The sequence below is a fragment of the Thermobia domestica genome, chromosome 8 (genome assembly GCF_964235325.1).
Source record: "Thermobia domestica chromosome 8, izTheDome1.hap1.1, whole genome shotgun sequence".
Lineage (NCBI taxonomy): Eukaryota > Metazoa > Arthropoda > Insecta > Zygentoma > Lepismatidae > Thermobia > Thermobia domestica.
In genome coordinates this window covers 20,582,012-20,602,290 of record NC_137461.1, presented here as the reverse complement: position 1 = coordinate 20,602,290, position 20,279 = coordinate 20,582,012, and the positions used below count along the sequence as shown (strand labels likewise).

Here is a 20,279-nt window from a genome sequence, read left to right as displayed (position 1 = left end):
CTATACCTTCTATATGCAAATAAATAACTGATCGGTTGTCATAATACTCATCTCAGCACTCCAGAGTTAAGATATATAATTAAGCCTTATGCAGAGTCGTTTTGACGCTTGATTAGCATAATACTAAGGTTCTGACTACTGCTTGAAACATATGTTAGTCGAACTCTTTAGTATGGCTCTCATCACACGCCAGAACGACTCTGCATAAAGCCCATTATTTTTGAAGTAGTAGGGGCGGAAATGATGTTTTTGCAGAGGCAACAGGTGATGCTGTTGCAGGGGGCGGCAAATGATGCTATGGCTGGCCCTAATTAGAGTTGTTTAGTCTCCACATAAATATCAACGAAAACTTAGCTCTTTTTTATTTTTCTTTTTGCATCGAGTCTCCAATTTTCAATTCTGCTTCTGTTTCTTTATGTCTTTCATACACCCTTTTACCAAAAGTATTTGAGACAATTACGTATTCTTTTTTGGATCAAACATGGCGCCTTTGTTGTTGGAGTGTAAAGGAACCGGAAATCGTGGTATTTTACGCGCGTTTAGGATTGCTTCATGGTGGAATTGAGCGCGTTTTAACTTGCTTTAGTGGAAGAAAGTTTCTTGATTATTGTGTATAATTTTGGAAGTGACAGCTAATATTGCTTTTAGTTTGGTATTTAGTGCTGAAGTTTAAGTAAATATGTCAGTGAAACTAACCGAAGGCGCTCTGCAGGTAATGTCTAACTTTGTGTGATATATTGTTTTGAATCCATCAATGGAAATGTCATGAAAGATTTGTTAACAAAAAAAGAAAAAAAAATCTTATTTACAAGCTAATTTTGATAATTTTAATTATTTAATTGTATCTAAAGGAGAAATTGTCCTTTTTTGAATGCATTAACCAGAATAATATGCAGATTATTAGTAGGCCTAATGGGCTACATACAATTGCATTGTCAAGGGGATAAGATTATGGTTAGCTGTAATTTGAGGGTGTAGTATAGACCTAGCCAGTAATAAAAGTTAATTAGGTGGTTTAATGAGAAGCTTGAAGTTTGAACAGAGCAGAAAGAGAAACTTCACATTTGATATCATTGTGTGCTGAATGCACCTAATGCAATCAGTTTTTACATGTGCTTACAGATAGCGGGATATAGGGCCATATACACAACAAAGAAGGGTACCAGTACTACTTCCACAGACAGTTCTAACGATTATGGCTTACATTTTTAAAGTTTTCCCATTTTTTTCCATGTTGGTTCTTGGTACATTCACTAAGTTTCAGGTTCGGCTAGGTTAGCTATAATCTCAAAAGTTTTTGTATCTTGGTTGCCTATTACAGTATAACTGGTTGCTAGGTTAGGTTTTTCCGTTCACTTTGCTGAAAAGTCACACAAAAACCTACATGCAAATTTTCTATTTGGTAGTACCGTGTGCGAGAGTAAAACCAAAATAAGCTCACATTTCTTAGTGGAAATAGTAGCTATTCTCACGCCTTCTACATTATTCTGTTGTTGAGACATACTGATGTATCTTACTTGGAACAGATTTGTTAAAAAAAAAAAAAAAAAGGGGGGGGGGAATCAGAAATAATTATTCGAAGATTACAATTCTTTTATTAATCTAATGAGTCCTTCAACCTACTTTGTGTACAGACAGGAATATTAGGACCACATTATAAAATTATATTACCGGTACCTCAATTATTGTACTTTATATATAGTACCGTAGTATGTTATCGAGTGTTATTTTCTTCGCGCATAAAAAAAAAGATATGCCATGAAAACAGTTGTTTATGCGAGATGAAACCGACATTTATTCTGTTAACCCGTGCCATTTTTTAGCATGACAAATTGGAAGTGAAATAGAAAAAAGGGCTAGGTTGCCACTGAAAAGCAAGAATACAACGAGTTTGCTGGAGTAGAGCCCCAAAGGGACGATACGTTATTATACAATGTTTGTCACTGTCGCTCCATAGATATTCGCGTTTTCCTGAGGTGGTCAAATAGTTAAATGTTTAGGTTAGGTTAGGACAAGTAGCTAATTTTTTGTTCTAAAATATACATTTTTGTTGTAATGGGTCATGTATAAATGTATATTTTTGTTACTAAATACTATACATATGTTGTAGGCCTATGCGTTTTCATATTGCAGCATAATGGCAATAGAGTTAACTTTGCAATGCTGTTTCTACGTTAATATTTGAGTTAGAGGTTAATCGCCTAGGTACATAAGTTTCTTAAATATTATTAGTCTTTTGTGAAAATTTTTTTATGTAGTGGCCCCCATATTTCCCATCTGCTCTTTTTCTTCTCGCTTGCACCAACTACGTCCAGATTTATAATGCATCGACATATTTATAGCTCATAAATAATATTCCTGCAAACGTATATGTCATGAAACACGCACCAGCCTGTGCTAGGTCTCAGTACAAATTAGCATTATATTTTTACCGGTTCAAGAAGGGCGAAGTTGGAGGACCCGCACAAGGATGCGTCCAAAAGAAGTAGACGTGTAAAGAAAGACCAGTGAGAAAAACATCCACCAATCTATGGTAAATGGCCTCTATATGCTAAGTTTGCATTACCACTACATAATGAATTAACGGTACACTTTTGGTCGCTCTATGTTCACGGCTTTGGGTGGGCTGTTGTATAAGGTGGCCAGTGTGTTGTTGCAAAGAACACTGTTCAAGGCGTTGGCGAGTTAGACCTCACGCAAGAGAAAACTTAGTGACAGTGAACAAAAAAATGTATGTAGCAAAAATGGCTAGATGTCGAAGTCAGCGCCTGGAGTAGCCTGTTGGAAACAATCTGTCTGACTGAACTCGCATAACCCAAACATCTGCGATTAGATTGAGATTTCCAATCTGCTGATAACCGCCAAAAACGCTTTAATGGTACCGGTACCGAAGATTTTAAAGTGAATAGCCGCGGATTGGAAGCGGGAAGTGTAAATTAATCCTTTTTCATCTTAATTCCAACTAGACTGCGTTTGTACGAGATTAGTAAAAAGTTATGTAACTCATGGAGGCATTACAAAAGATGTTGAAAAATGGTCATCATTTACTGCTTGACACGTGTGTACCCATCTGATCATATTCATCTGGAGTGTGTTATACGTGAGATGTTGTCCACAGTCCTTTGCATGCTCATGGATTGTGTAAGCTGCTGACTTCAGCATGTCCCCATAAATGAAAATCTGGTGGAGTGAGCAGTTGGTAATAACGTTTGCTGTTAGTCGCCGTACGAAAGAAAAGGGAAATCTCGTGAAGTGCATGCGATAGTCGAGCACAAACTCAAAATTTGACGTTGACAAACTTGCAGATAGTGTAAGACATATTTCAAGATAGAAAAGAACTCGCTTTGTATTCGGTGCTACGTATCCCTCTTGAAACTCCATAATATTGAATATTTTGATCCGCGTTTTGTGCGGGTCAAAATATTGAATGTTACACAGAATTTTAAGAAGGATATACTAACACTAGATACAAGGAAGGTTGTTTTCTTTGCGAAGTTAGTGAATTTACATACCGTCGAGTTGAATCCAATCCTCATATGGTTGATCCAGTTGTCAAACTACTTCTCATCTGGCGTTACATGTTTCATGGATTACTAGCTCTGCTCAACGCACTTGAGGAAATCGTCTGTCACCAACTTATGGATAACTAATTTTTGAATGATTTTTTTTCCCCCTTAACTTCTCATGATTATACCGTTTAGGCTAAAAGAGACGGACGATTGATGAAAGAAGTAAATGATTGTGAAATTAGAAATTAAAATTTTGTGCTTTCCCGCCAGGACCACGTGCACTGAAGGCGCACGCGCTAGTCACTATGCCAGCGAGAAGAGCTCACAGCTGATTTTGTAGAAAAAGACACAGTCTGGTTAGACAACCTGTGCAAGTTCTGTGTATTATTCTTCATTGCTACACTGATAACCGTTGATTCGTCCTCGGTTTGTCACTTGGTAGGTCGGAACCTAGTTTTTTTGAGTTTATCATACAGACGTTTAATGATTGATTTATTCGGAGATATATTCCTAGGATGTAATCTGAATAGCGTGCTACGGGACCGAAAGTCCTTACGTTCTTTTGTAGGATAAAAAAAATATCCAGTGTGTACACAATTCTGATGTCTCTTGTCTCATTTATCCTCACCTCTCATCTGCAACAAGAGAAGGAAAAAATATTTAATATTTCACCGTGAGCTGTATGGCATTTCGATGGGTCTTTAAGAAAGAAAATAATGCTAATAACTGGATTGATTGATTTAATATCGTCGGATATAGCCCAGTATAGTTTACTACCTCCTCCTTATGTTGTCATAGTGACACCCATGTCACTAATACTTAGTAGTGAGGCAGATAAGAACCATGATGATTACTTTCAAGTCGAGTTATAGCTATTTTTGGGCTTTTCCGACAAATTTTCGGCTGATCATAACGCCGAAAGGAAGCATTTCTACACTCAAGTTTGTCTGTACTTTTTGCCTTGTCTGGAATCATTTTCTAAATGTTAGAGTTGTTTGGAAACACCATGTGTCTATTCCTAGCACCTTATCTACAGCATTCTAAACCAGAAGAGCTTCCTATGCTTTTCTTAAGATTTGTACTAATGTTTAGCTGAGTATGCAATTATGTAAAAATACTTATTGCCAACATTAGAGTTGACATACGGTACCGATTTTAATTGCTTTTCGTGATAGGAGTGGAAGATCATAGAATGTGCTGGATATGTCATCCAGTGTTCTGTTCATTAGGTATATTATATGTACACTCTTATGATTTTTATAGTAAATTAGTATCGTTTTCTTTCAGGCGATAAAGAATGGAGTACGGTACACAGAACCTATTGTTCTGCAGATTCTTGTAAGTATATTTTGCTCTTTTATCTTAGATAGAAAATCAGATAATATTGAACATTGTAAGGAATATTTAGTAGAACAGTATAATAAACTTAAAAAGAACTGTTTCTGTTCAGTGAATACGTTGTGTAAAGGCATGGCTTATTTACTTGCGTGCTGGTTCCTGTCGGCCTGTAACCGTGGGACGTAAAATCAGATTTTCAAATCTGGACTATACAAAAGAAATCGAAAGCCGTGGAAAATTGAAGCTTTATGATCATTTTATGTATTTATTTAAATTTTGGATTTGTTAGTGATAATTTCTGCTAAGACCTTCAGGAAAACTGTTTTTTTGTGATAGAATTCCTAGTACGTTTCTTCGTTATGCTGACAATACTTGTAGTCATGAAATAATATGTTCAGTAATATATAGATGATGTTAATCAGTCGCTATCCTCTTCTGTCCAGCTTATATCTGAGGAGGTGAGGCTTGATTAAACAAATGAGACAATCCGTTCTAATTTAACCGCAAATCCGTTGAGATTGTGGATTGGGAAGTGAATCGCGCGTAGAATATGTAGATGGTGTTGCAGCAGTACACAACTAGATTAGAATGCAGCAAAGTGCCATCAATATAAAACGTTCAGTGATAAATATTCCCTTGCTCGAAAACTGAGTCTTTCTTCTTTAGGAATATTTTAGGTTCTCAGTTATACAAGCCAACGCCACTTCTGAATGTGGTGTTGGATTTACTCGTAGTTTGCTGTTGTCTTTTTGGAGATATAACTGAGTAAAACGAAGCACGTTTACATTTCATATTATACATCGTATTGCTGGAGACTGGTCGTAGAATTGACAACAGATACTGTGTGTACTTTAATGCTCCTGGAAATAACAGCCTTAACGAAATTTCAAGATGTAAAATTTTATCTTACGTTTTGGAAACCAAGATCGCTAGCCAAAACATGGAAGTTCAGCAGTACTTCCTTTTCTGGTCTTTTATATTTTTGTAATTGTTTTAGGCTACAGTAAGGAGTTCATAAATGACGCATCTAACTGTTAGATAGCATTGGTCCAGGAATATTCTTTTTGCTAAGCCCCGTTGCTTTAAGTAAATATGAGAAAGAAAAGTAGTGTTTGGTTTAAAACTTTTAGAATATCGGAGATGAAATGGATCTGAATAGCATTTGGCTACATCAGCAGTTAGGTAATGAACATTTGTGTGAAATTAACTTATTGTGTCGTAAAAATGAATCGTAAAAGGGGTAATTCCAATTTTCCATTTCGTGATGGAGTTATGGATTCAGCAAAACTCGATATTGACGCATTCATAACCAGCTACCAGCGTAGACAATCTATAAGATAAAGTTAGAAAAAAAACTGTGTTGCTTCCCATTATTATATTATTTGTGACATACAATATATATAAATATTTTTTTTTATTCTTTCCTATCCAAATAAAACAGCAAAGTATAATTTCTTACACTGCCGAAAATGGATACAAAATTAACAAATTGTGTTAAGATCCCCACATCACAACATGAGCATATGTTTATGGAGTAACGTTTATAAACAAGCAGACGATACACTAAACAGGAAGACACAAAGATCAACACGATGGGAACCGAAAGAGAAAAGAGGAAACAGGTATCAGTTGACCGCTGATCGCCTACCCACAACAGCTCTGGAGGTCGCACCGGACCTATCCTAATATTCCTGGAGGTTGCTCTGAAGTGAAGTGGATTCCTCAGCTCAAACCATATCTCACGAGGCTGCCATGAACCGAGGTTTCCTAAGACCGTAACCTGAAGTCGCTACAAGACATCCCAGTGGCTACCATGAGCGAAGGGGTTCTCGTATGAAACGTTACTTCCTTCATCCTTGGTCATAAGGAAGATTCTGATAATATTAACTTTTTAAAATAAAAGACTATTTTGTATTTTTATAAATAAATCAGTGAAAGGCTAGATTCCTGGTCCATTATTGACCCTACCAACACAAAATATTGCAATATATACGAGGGTTGTTACAAAAGTTCTAAGCCTAACTATGAACGGAGTAGCAGGAGTTTATGGATGGTGTTACTTTTTACATAGTCCCCTGACAATCAACACATTTTGCCCATCGATGTTCAAGTGCGTTAATGCTGCTGGTAAAAAAAAAAAAAAAAAAAAAAAGTCGAAGGCGTGTAAAATTTCATCTACGGCATGCATGACGTCATCATCAGTGTCAAAATTAGTACCTTACAACTTCTTTTTCAGCTTTGGAAAGAGATGAGAGTCAAAAGGTGCTAAATCAGGCAAATAACGTAGGTGGGGCACCAATCCGTAGGCGCAATTGTGAACGCTGCCATTGCGATGACTGACTTGTAATTAGGGGCATTGTTTTGATGGAGAAGCACATCTGCTGTCAGTTTCCCACGACGCTTGTGCCGAATTTTATCACGCAGCTGTCGTAGAAGACCTGCATAGTACTCTCCAGTCACTGTTCGCCCCTTTGGAAGATAATGCACAATCACTATCTCTCGAATCCTAAAAATAAACTGTAGTCGTCACTTTTCCAACTGAGGGCACAGATTTGGCCTTCTTTGGAGAGGGGGATGAGGGGTCTTTGCACTGTTTGGAACTTGATCTGGACTCTGGATCTACCCAGGATCCTGGTCTATTATAAATCAAGTGCGAAAGACATCTGGAATTGTCCGGAAGAGATAAGTTTTGGCACCCATGTTGTGGAAACCTTACTTATTCCCCGATGCTGAATGATAATTTGGTCAACGCTTGCAGTAGATAAGTCCACTGTCTTAGCAATCTATTTGATGGTCATTCACCAATCATTCATGATGATGAAGTCATGCACTTTGTCACTGTTCTCCTGAGTTAGTGCTTCCACGGGTCTTCCTGATCGAGTGTCATTTTCTATGAAGGTTCTTCCTCTCTCAAATTCGGCTGCCCATTTTTTCACTGTGGCATATGAAGGGGTATTATCACTTAAAATAGCAACCATATCGACGTGGATCTCCTGCAGCTTTAAACCTTTCTTGTGGGGATATTCAGTAATAGCTCCCGCCGTCAGTTTCTCTATTTGGTCACACTTTACTCACTCTTCTGTCTTTCTGGACCTGTAAGAAGAAAATAAAGTCGATATTAATACCAAATTTGGTATGGCATCATAGGAAGGTTCAATAAATACGGCCTAAAAGTATTACATGTATAATTGTAGTTTTTTAGGTTTAGAATATATGTATCATGTGGTTCGGATTCCACGTTAATCAGTAGCTCCACGTCTCATATAGCCTCGCTGCAGAAGGGACGCTAAACTAAAATCAAAACTCAACAGGAATATATGTTAACATCCCTCTATCTCCTTCTTGATGTAAATATTTTGTTAGAAGTGTTATAATTCAACTTCTCTTTGCATTGTTAAAAATGATACTTCATTGTATTTTAATGGTGAATTCTACTCTCACTATAAAAGAAAAAGTGAAAAATTTAAAATATGTTTGATAATATTGCGAACTTCTAAGATTGCTTAAAGCAATTAAAATAACTCGTACAGTTTAGTGAATACTAAATACTTAAATATTTTTACCGTAGTTTTAATATTTTAAGAAAAAAAACTTGAGTAGAACGTGATTGATACTGTAATTTTTTTTTAACTATAGTAAAATATATTTCATGCCGGTATTTTAAAAGCAGTAGTGTCTAGTTTGGGTAACGCGAAAGACAAGAAGTAGACTAGGTTACTGGAAGAAAAGTAAACAGTAAAACAGGAGGGCCGTTGTTGTATTGCGTTCACATGGGAGGTTGTGTGGGTTGAAAACTTGTATATAGAACGAATGTCTCATCAATAATCCTTTTTCTTCGTCTCTCTCTCTCGGATATAAGTTTCATTTTTAAACATTAATTTATAGCATGATAATAATACGGGAGAGATTGAGTTCGGTTTTTAAAGTATATAATATAGTAACCTCATTTGTATATAGGTCGTAATATTTCAGTCGACATTTTACTCTTCTTTCATTCTTGACTTTAGTTGTATGTCTCTTTCGAATTTAGAAAAACACTTGTGGGACGTTTTGCTTTTAATTATCTTAAGCAATTTGACCGTCTTAATTCTTTTATATTTATCATTTTGGGTGTCCTTTTCTGTGATATTGTACGGGTATTGATATTGTCTTTGTAGGGCAGTAAGAAAATAGCATCTGGAGTCTCAACCGAGCGATACAGACTGTTACTGTCAGATGGCAAGCACTTGGATGGCTTTGCTATGTTGGCAACACAGCTGAATGATAAAGTGACGTCAGGGGAATTGGAAAACTACACGGTGATTGAGGTTACTCGACATGTAACCAGTACAGTGGCCAATTCAGGGAAAGGACCAAGGTAAGTATTGCTCAATAGAACGAAAGTTTTGTTTTAATTGGTTGTCACTGGTTCGAACTTCAAACCTGTCTGGAGATATTAAAAATAATAATAATAATAATAATAATAATAAAACTACGCCTGGAAAATGTGGGACATCTTTCCTTCAAAATTTCACTCAAGGAAAATAACCGCGTGTTCCATCTTTTCCTATTGTAATTCGAAGGAGCTTTAGTTACTGTGTTCTGAGATGAGAACCGAGCAAAATCGATCATTTCAGACGAAAGAAAAAGGTTAAGTGAGTTCTTCAGTTTCAGCGAATGCTTTGTAGGACTACAAAGTTTAATGGTAACAATATTTTAACAAAAGGATAGGGTTGGTTTGTTGGAATTGTTATTAACACGTAAGCTAAACTATCTTAAGTCTCGTTTTATATGGGAGCATTGAGCAAACAAACATGTATATCTCATTTATATATGGGCAGCGTACAAATCCCACGGAAAAAAAAAAGTCTTTTGAGGCGATACGCGTATCGATAGAATTTTTGACTCCTTCATAAGGACGTAAGTGCTGGTCAGACAGGCCTTGTGCCATTGGTCGAAACAAGTGATAGAGGGAACAATGTCTTGAGAATACGGCTAGGTGGGGGGGGGGGGGAGGACTTTCCATTTCAACATTTCCAAGTATGGACGCGTGAATATTCGGTTTTGGTGTCGACGTGGGGGAATGGCCGGGAAGTTCCTATGATATTTTGCGCATGGAGTTACCATAATAAACCCATTTTTCGTTCCGTCACAATGCGATACAGAAATCCTTTCCGTCTTTGCCTTTCAAGCAGCTGTTCACAACCAAACAAGCGCCGCTCAACATTTCTAGGCTTCAACTCGTACGGCACCCAATTTCCTTGTTTTTGAATCATTCCTATGGCTCAAAATCACCGTTTTTCAAGCGTTGAAACCACTCACGACACATTCTTTCACTAATAACGGTCTCGTCATAAGTATTTGAGAGCATTCGATGAGCCTTAACCGTAGATTTCTCCATATTGAAGCAGAAAATTAAACGATCCTCTAAATTACGAAAAATTTGGCTCGTAAACTGAAATTTTCAATCTATAATAACTTTACGATGCGAACACAAACCGACTAATGTTTCGATGGGGTTATGTTGACAAATGTCCAAGCTCATTGTATGACGTCTATATCTGTGTTTTGCCACCACATAGGGGGATAGGGGGGCGCGGTGGCTCAGTGGTAGAGCGTTCACCTCCGGTGCTTGGGGTCCCTGGTTCGATCCCAGCTCGCGCCGTGTGGACTTTGTGGTGGACAAACACCGTGCTCGTGGGTTTTCTCGGGGTTCTCCCGTTTCCTCTCACTTTCTTCATTCCACCAATTCACTCATTTCTCATTATCACCGTCTCCTTTAGCCTAACCGGCATAACCGTGGGACGTTAAGATTTCATTTCATTTGCCACCACATAACGCTAAAGTCTTTTATTAGAAAACGACGGAAGAAGAGTGAAGAGTTGTATAGTGGTTTTCAAAGCTGAACCAAGTTTTCTTATCAGCAGTAAAACTGTCATATGGTTGTTAGCGGCCACGTGCGGTTTGTCAACCAGTTGGATGTTGCCGGTATTACAAAAGCTTAGCCGCTGTCCCTGTCGCCAGGGTAAACAATGAAGTCTCGAACTATTCTTTCTGAGTGTTGCAAACCAATAGGCAGATAAATAAAACCAGAATAACCATTTAAAATGGGGATAAAATACGTACAGGTCATTCAACAAGTAATTTTCTCTCATATTAATATAATAATAATAATAATAATAATAATAATATGATAGTTTTTACGTCCAAGCCGTTTTGGGCTACTGTGTATTTTCGGTAATGCTCGGAATATAGAATAGATCCTGGACTGCCCGTTGAACCGATATTGTATTTGTACCCGTATGAACCGGGTTTGCCCGATTGAACCGTATGAATAGGGATGACCTGATAATCCCGTTTTTATGAAAACAAGCTTAGTCTGTCATTATTGTAAATGATGTGTTGTTTCACTTTATTATCATAACACAAATTGTTCTAATTATCATGTACGAACTCATAACGAGTCTGTCGGGTCAAACGGGTTTATCAGGTCTAAGGATCGAGTAAACCAAACGCAATGGGAATCGGGCGGGTACAGTTTACCCGAAAAGTTCAAGCACTAATTATAGGTTAAAGTCAATACTTAAGAGTTCTAATTGTTTGCATTCACTTTTTTCTTTCTTTTTTTTTTTAGTTAGCCGACCAACTAACTTGCGGATACATAAATATAAATGCTCAAATCTAAATTATTGCATTATATTATTGCAATGAGCATCAACGTGATTTACTATTAAGATTTAGCGTGATGCACTAATGTTAGTCTTTTATAAATGATATTATTATTATTATTATTATTATTATTATTATTATTATTATTATTATTATTATTATTATTACTATTATTTGTTTATGCCCTTCATGCAACTTACAATCAATCTCACATAAAGCACTATATCAGACCTGATTGAACATTATTTTGAAAATTCTCACATAAATAGATAAAATAAAAAATTGAAACTTAACACTTCAAGAGTTCAAAACATGTCCTCGTTTTAGTTTTCCTCAGTTTCTGAGGACGATAGATCTATCTCGATGACAACATGATCTTTGTCTCCATCAAAAATATTTTGCAAGATACAATAACTTTGTTCAATGTCCTGGGAAAACATTATTATTATTATTATTATTATTATTATTATTATTCGACAGGCCATCTGTCTATAATGACAATTTAAAACTTTTTTGAAAAAAAATGATTAAAAAGCATTCTATTAAGTACCTAAATCCTCATATGTATTAATGTATGCAGGTTAATATCTGTGTAATAAAGCTATGATTATTAATTTCCTGTGTATAGTATCCTAATTTGTAGTTTGTCCAGTTTTTATACACGTGACGAATCACATTAAAAAGAAACTGATCAATTATATATTGACCTGTATAACTATATCTTAGTTAGAAATAATATACTTACAAGCAGAGCAGATAAACAGGCAGAATCTTTATTAAGCCTATTACTGATATTACATATTATTATTAGCAGTAATAATAATGATAACTAAATTTTTGGCGCAACAGCCTTTAGAAGGCCTGGACTTATGGCACTCATTTCTGTGGGGTAGTGTGTTTAGAGGTCTGCACGGGCTCGGGCTACTATGACAACCGTAATGGTGTTAGCCTTTATACAGTTCTACCTGAGTTAGAGCGGCAACGCCGGAATCTAGTTACAATGAAGGATTTATGGTAGGGACAAGTAAACCCTTAGATCTTTACCTTCGAGGAAAAAATTGGTTATGTTTTGTCGCGTACTATACCTAATAATTCTTTATAATCCTAAGAAATTATTTTTATGTCACTCTGAGGCTTCTATTCCAAATGTGAAACAGAATAATAGTAAAGAAAGTAATAGTTCTGTGAATAAACAAGGTTTGTTACTGTAGTAGGCTTACAACGTAGAACATACTCAAAATGGTGGTTTGTTTCTGCAGTGCTCTGAGGTAGATTATGCAAATGAATTACAGTGAAATGATGAAAAGTAAAATGAAACTGGGATCCCCGATAGAGCATATTGTTTTGATATGTAACTCTTTCAGAGCTCCTGTGGTGCAAGCTGAGTGACTCACCAATCTTCGTTCAAGTTGAATATCCTGCCAGTGAGCACCATGATGTTAGGCCCGATAAGAGTGTTAATGATTACTAATATAACAGTTACATTTTGGATGTTCTGTTTTTATGTGCGAAAGATCTTTATTCCTTTCAAATGCATTTAGTAGGTACAGAATGCGCTAGCAATTGATAGAGCAACTGTCCAACAAGTGAAAGGTCAGAATTCAGATTATTTTGTTATTCCTGGGTAGTTTCCTCAATGTTATTATTTCGTTTTGTTCTAGGAAAGTTATTATAATACTCGAGTTGAAGGTCATTGCTCCAGGAAGCCAAGTGGGTCTGAAAATTGGGAATCCCGTTCAACTCCCATCAGATGGTGGTATCCCTAATGGAGATGATAGCAGTGGACCTCCATCAGCTGCTGCGACTAATAACCCACCTCTCACAAATGGTAATAATTATTAATTACTATAACAGTAAGTAACCAGGAACACCTCTCTTGCATTGTAGGTTTTATTTTGTCTAAAACAGGTTAATATGTTGCTACACAATATGTTGTTACGTGGTTCAATATATTCTGTTGCGAGTTTATTTTAATGTGCTCTCCTTTCAACAGATTATTATATCTTCTTTCGGTGGTCATTCATAACAAATCAAATGTAAATCCGGACACTTAAGGCTATTTCTTCTTTTTTTCAGAATTTCTTTTTCCAGGTGTCGACTTCAAACGGCGTGTTCTTCGAACAGCATTTGAGGTAATGGTGTTCTATTTGTTGGATGGGTTACGTTTAATATAGGTATAATAGCACTCTTCAGAATGTTACTGTTCGTTCTTGGTATTATATTTTCTGAAACGCTTGATGCATTGATATTATCAAGATGTGTTCGTTAACGATTTAGCTCTGTGGCTTAAGAAGACATTTGAAGGTTCTTCGCTTCAAAAGCAGAAACTCGCCATTATGTTTTAACTTTATAAGCCAATCCAGTCAGAATTTTCCTCACCTTCCTAAGATTCTTTATATTATTTTCCCAGTTTGTTTATGCGAAGGTTTCTTTCTCACCGGCTCCCCCGTTAGATATATATTACTTGCACACATTTCCATCGATAAACTTACCCTGCCCATCTTGGATGTCTCCTTCATACAATCACTATTATTACAGTGTAGCGAGTTCCATATTGAGTAATTCTATATTGTGTAATTTCATGTGAGTTAACATTTTCTTTCATATGTTTCGTTATCTGCTTTTGCATCAGGCCTCTTTTATCAGGTGATCACTTAAAGAAATTAAGCTTCTGATAGTTAATTTGGAGTTGCCTATCATTTTGTTGTTTTGATTATAGTGGCCTCCCTTTATTTACGATTCTTAGACTTGATAGTTCTCGCACTAACATTTTTAGCATTTATTGATTACTAATCTGTACTGTCATGTGGCTGAATAATGAATTACCTTCCTTTCATTAAAGAAATTTGTTCTTAGTTACGGAAGCTATTGGTCCGGCCTTGATCAAAACAGCAAATATTTCAGATTTTCTCAAGGCCCTTTTCCAATGGATCATATACTCTGTCTATCGGTAAAACCTGTGCTTCAATACATAACCGTTGTAAAAAGGACAACATTAAGTCAATCCACATTGTATGAAAACTATTTTGGGGGATGTCAAAATTGAATCACATAGAAAATAGTTATAAGCCAGAAGCCAGGAATAAGTATCATATCTGAAAGTGGTTATTCACTTTCATAATTGCGATAATTCTAAAATGTCGGAAAGTAGAACGTTTTCTCAACCAATAGTAGTGGAGACTATTATGTTAACTTACAAAAATATTGTTCGGAGGTGTTTCAGAATGGTTATTTTATAGATTTGTTGTGGATATATGTAAGTAATATCGGAAAACTGTTTCAATTTGTTGAACTCGGACAGACTTACTTGAGATCACCTAGAAATTTTCAGTTCTACTAAAATTTTAAGCTGTCATTTCAGTTACACGGATTTTCAACTGCGACATTTGTCAGATGGAAATTAAAAGAACTTTACGGTGCACTTTGTCTACAGTTCTCAGGTAAGTCTTGTCATAGACTGACAGTTTTATCATTTTGACCTTAATAATATTTTCTTTCTGTTGTGTGTGGTTTGTCTGTTGCAGGCTTTGGTGACACAGTTTCATCCGATAGCGAATCTGAAACCAAGAAATTGCAGGTAACATTGGTTGTAGCCTGTGCCAGATATATAACTAAAATACTAATTTGTAGAAGTCCAGAAGTTCGAGTAAATGTAGTGTGTAGGTAGCTAACGTGAATCGTGCTGATGTGTCGCTATTTATAGTAGATATAATATAATTTATTAATGTGCACCTTAAATTCGATGGCCTTGATTTGATTCGATTTTGAGTTTAGCGTCCCTTTCAGCATTGAGGCAATGTGAGTCGTAGACTTACAGCTTAACGTAGGATCCGTGCAAAATACGTGAAATTTGCAAAATATTGTTCTGATAAACGGACTTATTGTGATTGCTAAATGTAGAATCTCAGATATTTATGCCTCTGACAGTTGAGTTACTACATTATTCAGGGTTTCCACTCGTCCTGGAAATCCTGGAAATGTCCTTGAATTAATTTTGTCCTGGAAACATGCTGGAAATGTCCTTGAAAATGCGTTTCTGTCCTTGAAATTTACAGAAATACTGAATGTCAGATTTTTCATAATTATAATGAAGATTTTAATTGATTGCCATTTTTGTTTGCTATTTCTGTTTTTGTGCTGAGAAATAATTTGTCGTGATTCTGCATCTGTGGGTGGTTGGTGGGCTTTCTTTCTCTCAACAGGGTGTTTGGCTGGGAGAACTTCTCTCTTCTTCTTTCATCCACTAGTCTCTCAATCCATTCTTGGATGCTGTCTTCACTAGCACTATCCTCCAGAAACTTGTGCTTTACACCAGTATCAATCCTCCATAGATTGATGTATGATAACATTTTCCATAAAGACGTTATTTCAGTCAACATCACGAAAAGAAATGCTCCATCATGCCTTCCATGCAAGACAGCGGTATATGGCAGAGCTGTAAATAATAAGGACTGTTGAAAGAGAAAGTCAAGGTCAGAGCAAATGCAAAGAGATAGGTGAAAGTGTACAGCAGCTGCAGAGAAAGAAAAGGGAATTGATGGTAACAAGTGAAGCTTTGGAGACTGAAGCAGAGCAGAAGTCTTGCTTTACTTTATTCACAAAGTCAAATGCTATCCGTAGAGCAGCTTCGATAAAGAAGAAAGAGATTATGTCTGTAGATGAGGAAAACACACAACTCCATACCTCGTAAAAATTTTCTGTCACACTGTCACGCAGTGAAGATGCTATGTACGAAAAATAGATTTTTGTTATTTCTAAATTTGTTTGGTGCACAATTAAAATGCCATGTAGAAAGAATGAAAATACATGTGTTGGATGTGGGTGGATCGGATGGCTATAAGGGGAGCTGGGAGGCCACAAAAAAGTAGCACATACACTCCGCTTTGTGTATTTAATTATTGTGTATTAATACTCCACTTGCATTAATATTCACTGCCTATGCTACTGTACTTTTCATTTCAATGTTGTGAGTTTTGAAAGTACAGTTGCAATCCTGTTATACCTTCCTGTGCCGAAGTCCTGGAAAATTGGTGATATGTCCTGGAGTTTTTTTTTTCTGGGGGGGGGGAGGAAGATAGTGGGAATCCTGATTATTGGATCAATGTATTTTGTAATCAGAGTATGTTGTAACGCAGAATTATTGTATATGCTTTTAGTATATGTAGCTTGTGTAATGAAGGTTAATGCTTTTAAAGTAAATTAGTGCTTTATAGCATATTGTATCAAATGCTCGAGTAGAACTGCCAGTAAGATCAAATATACTGATCTTGCTCCTCTGTGCAAGGTTTCAGATTTTAATTCTTCGTTGATTTGTTAAATTTTCGCTGCCAAAGTTTAAAGATCTTAACTACGCGCTCCATTACTTAAAAAAAATTTTGCCTTGACGTCTTTTGTTGTAAGCTAGAAATTTTGATTTACAGTTTGACATTATAATTGTTAGGCTCTTAAATCTTCTGTATATGAAAGATATTAAAAGAGACCAGTTGATTGTTTGATTGGTATACTTTATAATTAAAAGAGCTCTTTTTTTTTTTTTTTTCTAAATTATCTTACTGTTTTATATTGTGCTATGGAGCTATTAAAAAAAAAAAAAAAAAAAAAGAATTGTTGAAGGAAGCATAATGAAAAAGCTAATGTACAGTTTGGAACATTGCAGGCAGGAGCAAATTTAGTATATTTTGTTGGTATCTGCGTGTAATTTTATATTGTGAGTAACGTATTAACATCATTTGTAGGTGTATGTACTGGCACAGGTATAATGTTAACTTAGGTATGTTTGAGACTATACGCTTTTTTATCGTATATTTGTGATGTAGAAATTTTGGTTGAACGAAATCCTAATTGTGCATATATTAACTAATGAAATTAGTTGATGCAAAACTGTTTATTCAATTGACAATATCGTGATTAACATTTGTTTCATAATGAAAGTTTCATGTATTGTCTTTTGTAATATTATTTCTACTACCTTAACTGGATGTTCTTTAATGCTTTGAGACGTGCAAAAAGATATTCTTCTTTGTTTAGGCTTTAATTTTCCTTGAGAGTTTGAGCGACCTATATCTGTCTTAACGTGGAAATGGAGTGAAATTTGTCGTTTTACGTGCCACAATTATGTACCGAGTTTAAGGAAAACTGTGAGAATGACAATGAATGAAAATGGTGGAATGAATAAAGTGGGAGGAAACAGGTGAACCCCGAGAACCTCTCCAACTACAATGCTCTCTTCGCAGGAACTGGGATTAAACCAGGGATCCCATGCAGTGAGCGCTCTACCACTGAGCCACCGCGCCTTCCTGTCTTAACATGTAATTTGAACCATAAGACTCCAATTCGAACTTTGGACAACTGTACTAAAGATGTTTTCGAAATAGTTCATTGTGATCCATAGATCTCTTTGGAAAGTTGGAGATAATGTAATAGATTTTTTAAAATACTATATTAGACATTTCACTTTATTTTATGATTATTTTGTTGAAGAGAGATAATTACTCGCTGCCAATAAATCTCTTTCTTCTAACGTTAAACAAACATAATCAATTACTTATAGAACGTAAAGAATACATTGTAATATGTAGAAATAACTAACCTTCTTAATATTCCTGGGTAAACAATGTCACTACAAAACTGATATTTCGGTTACTTTAACCTGGATTATGTAAACACCTTCAATTAACGAAACATAGAACAGGATATCAGTGTTTCAGACCACGCACCTTCTTTAATTGAAATAAGTGTTTTTGAGGCACTAGAACAAGAAATCTAAAACTTAGCTCTTGAAAAGGCAACTTAGAGAGTGGGAAAACCATGATTACGAACTCAAGTCAGCAAAGCCAATACTTTATTTCATTTGACATATACAGAAAAAACACTAAATGCACCACCATGGACAATTATTTGATATAGCTATACTGAATGTACATTGATTTAAGATATGTCTTTTAGGTAGTGATGGTCAGCTCGTTATAAGTATACTCGTAGAAGCCAGGGGTTCAAATTCTTGTAATATAAAGGAAAAATATTAGTTTTTTTTTTTTTTATTAATTCAGTGCCCTAGATGTTTGTACTAGTGGTGGGCACAAAAACCGGTTTTTCGGTTTTCTCCAAAACCGGTTCGGTTTTTCACCGAAACCGGTTATCGGTTTTCTCCAAAACCGGTTCGGTTTTTTACCTGGTCCGGTTTCGGTTTTCTTCAAAACCGATTCCGGTTGTTTTTTTCAAAATTTGTTCTATTTCTGACCAGAATGGTGTTTCGTTGTTCTCCGGATACCGAATCCATTTCCACAGAAATAGTTTTGTGTTTTTTCGAAACGGAACCGGTTTTGGAGAAAACCGAAACCGGTTTCGGTGAAAAACCGAACCGGTTTTGGAGAAAACCGAAATGTCGGTTTTTCGGGTTTCGGTTTTTATAAAAACCGGTTTTGCCCATCCCTAGTTTGTACTTAGATTCATAATTTTTTCGTGCTTGAATAAAAAAAGTGCGGCCTTCATGTTAAAAGGTGGAGGGTTTGTAAATATTACGTTATATTGATAGAGCTTATTACATAATTTCAATTATTTCCTCTGTGTTGTTGTAGTCAACCATGTATAAAACACCTTTTGCAGAGTATGGTTGATTCTGACGATGATTACTCAATCAAAAGTAACCGAAATATCAATGTTGAAATGACATTGTCTATAAAGGATGTTATTATGTATGCAAATGCCATCAAATATTTGCATCTTCGAAAAATCTTCAAACCCTTTATTATATTGTCTTTCCATTTGTTTAGGTGAATGCAGGAGCTTAGTCGTTTAGTGTTCAGTTGTGGTTCGATCTCAGACCATGTGAGCTTGTAGTGACAACAGATTTTTATGGGTTTTCTCAAGTTTTCCCGTTTTCTCTCATTACCTTCATGCTAGCAGTTCTTTCATAATCACTTATTTGGTTTATAGTTTTTTCCTCTAACCTGCTGGGCAACACGTTATGGTATTAAACCCACGTTGAATGAAAATTTTATTTAATACCTGTTTACCTGTTATTTTCCCATATTATCTGTTGGTGGAAAACATATGCGTTCAGTATTTACTAATAAACGCTATGGGATACATATGACATAAATAAATGATAAACTTAACTCTGCATCCTGTGATATTTTCAAACAAGTGATACTTAATTTCAGTTGTTTTTTTCGGGTGATCGTGTTCCCTTTAAATTTTCCAGAGAAGCAATTCTCGAAGATGATTTCATAAGAAAGTAAGTGCTACAGAGAGAACTGTTATTAAACAATCATATTACTTGTATTTACTGTTCGAATTCGTTAATAACGTTACCTCTAAAGGGTTGTTTATGTGTTTCAATATAATTCACAGTAATACCTTGGTGACGTCCACTTAATTTGTTTTAATGATTTTTAAATTGTAATATGTGATACTAACAGTGGTTTAACTTCAGTCTTTCCAAGGAAAAACATTCACAGTTCACTGGAGTGAACATGCTGAACGTTTGTTGTTGGAAGCTGTCCAAAAGCGGAAGGATGAGATTAATAAACTGAATCATGACAGCTCCGAGTTGTGGCAAGATATATCAGCAGAGCTAGTGGACAATGGATATAAAGTGTCTGCAAAATCATGCTGTGCTAAGTGGAACTCGATGAAAGCTGTGTATGAAGACGTCAGGATTTTAACAAATGACGAACGTGAAACTGTCAGGTAGGTAATTGTTAACAAATGTAATAAACTGTCCATTACAGGTAATATTTTACCTAACCAAATCTACAAAGTGAATTCCCTAGCTGCATTGAA

At 35.9% G+C, this 20,279-nt stretch overlaps 1 protein-coding gene across 1 annotated transcript in view; it reads left to right on the top strand.

Moving 5' to 3' along the window:
• Positions 1–489: 489 nt before the first annotated feature.
• The window catches only part of RPA1 (replication protein A 70), a 72,200-nt gene continuing 52,410 nt past the window's right edge, over positions 490–20,279 (top strand). The window contains exons 1-4 of the mRNA XM_081768203.1: positions 490–712; positions 4,797–4,847; positions 9,005–9,204; positions 13,157–13,323. Coding sequence (XP_081624329.1) covers positions 680–712; positions 4,797–4,847; positions 9,005–9,204; positions 13,157–13,323 — 451 coding nt within the window. The 5' untranslated portion in view covers positions 490–679. The remainder of the gene's footprint in view (positions 713–4,796; positions 4,848–9,004; positions 9,205–13,156; positions 13,324–20,279) is intronic.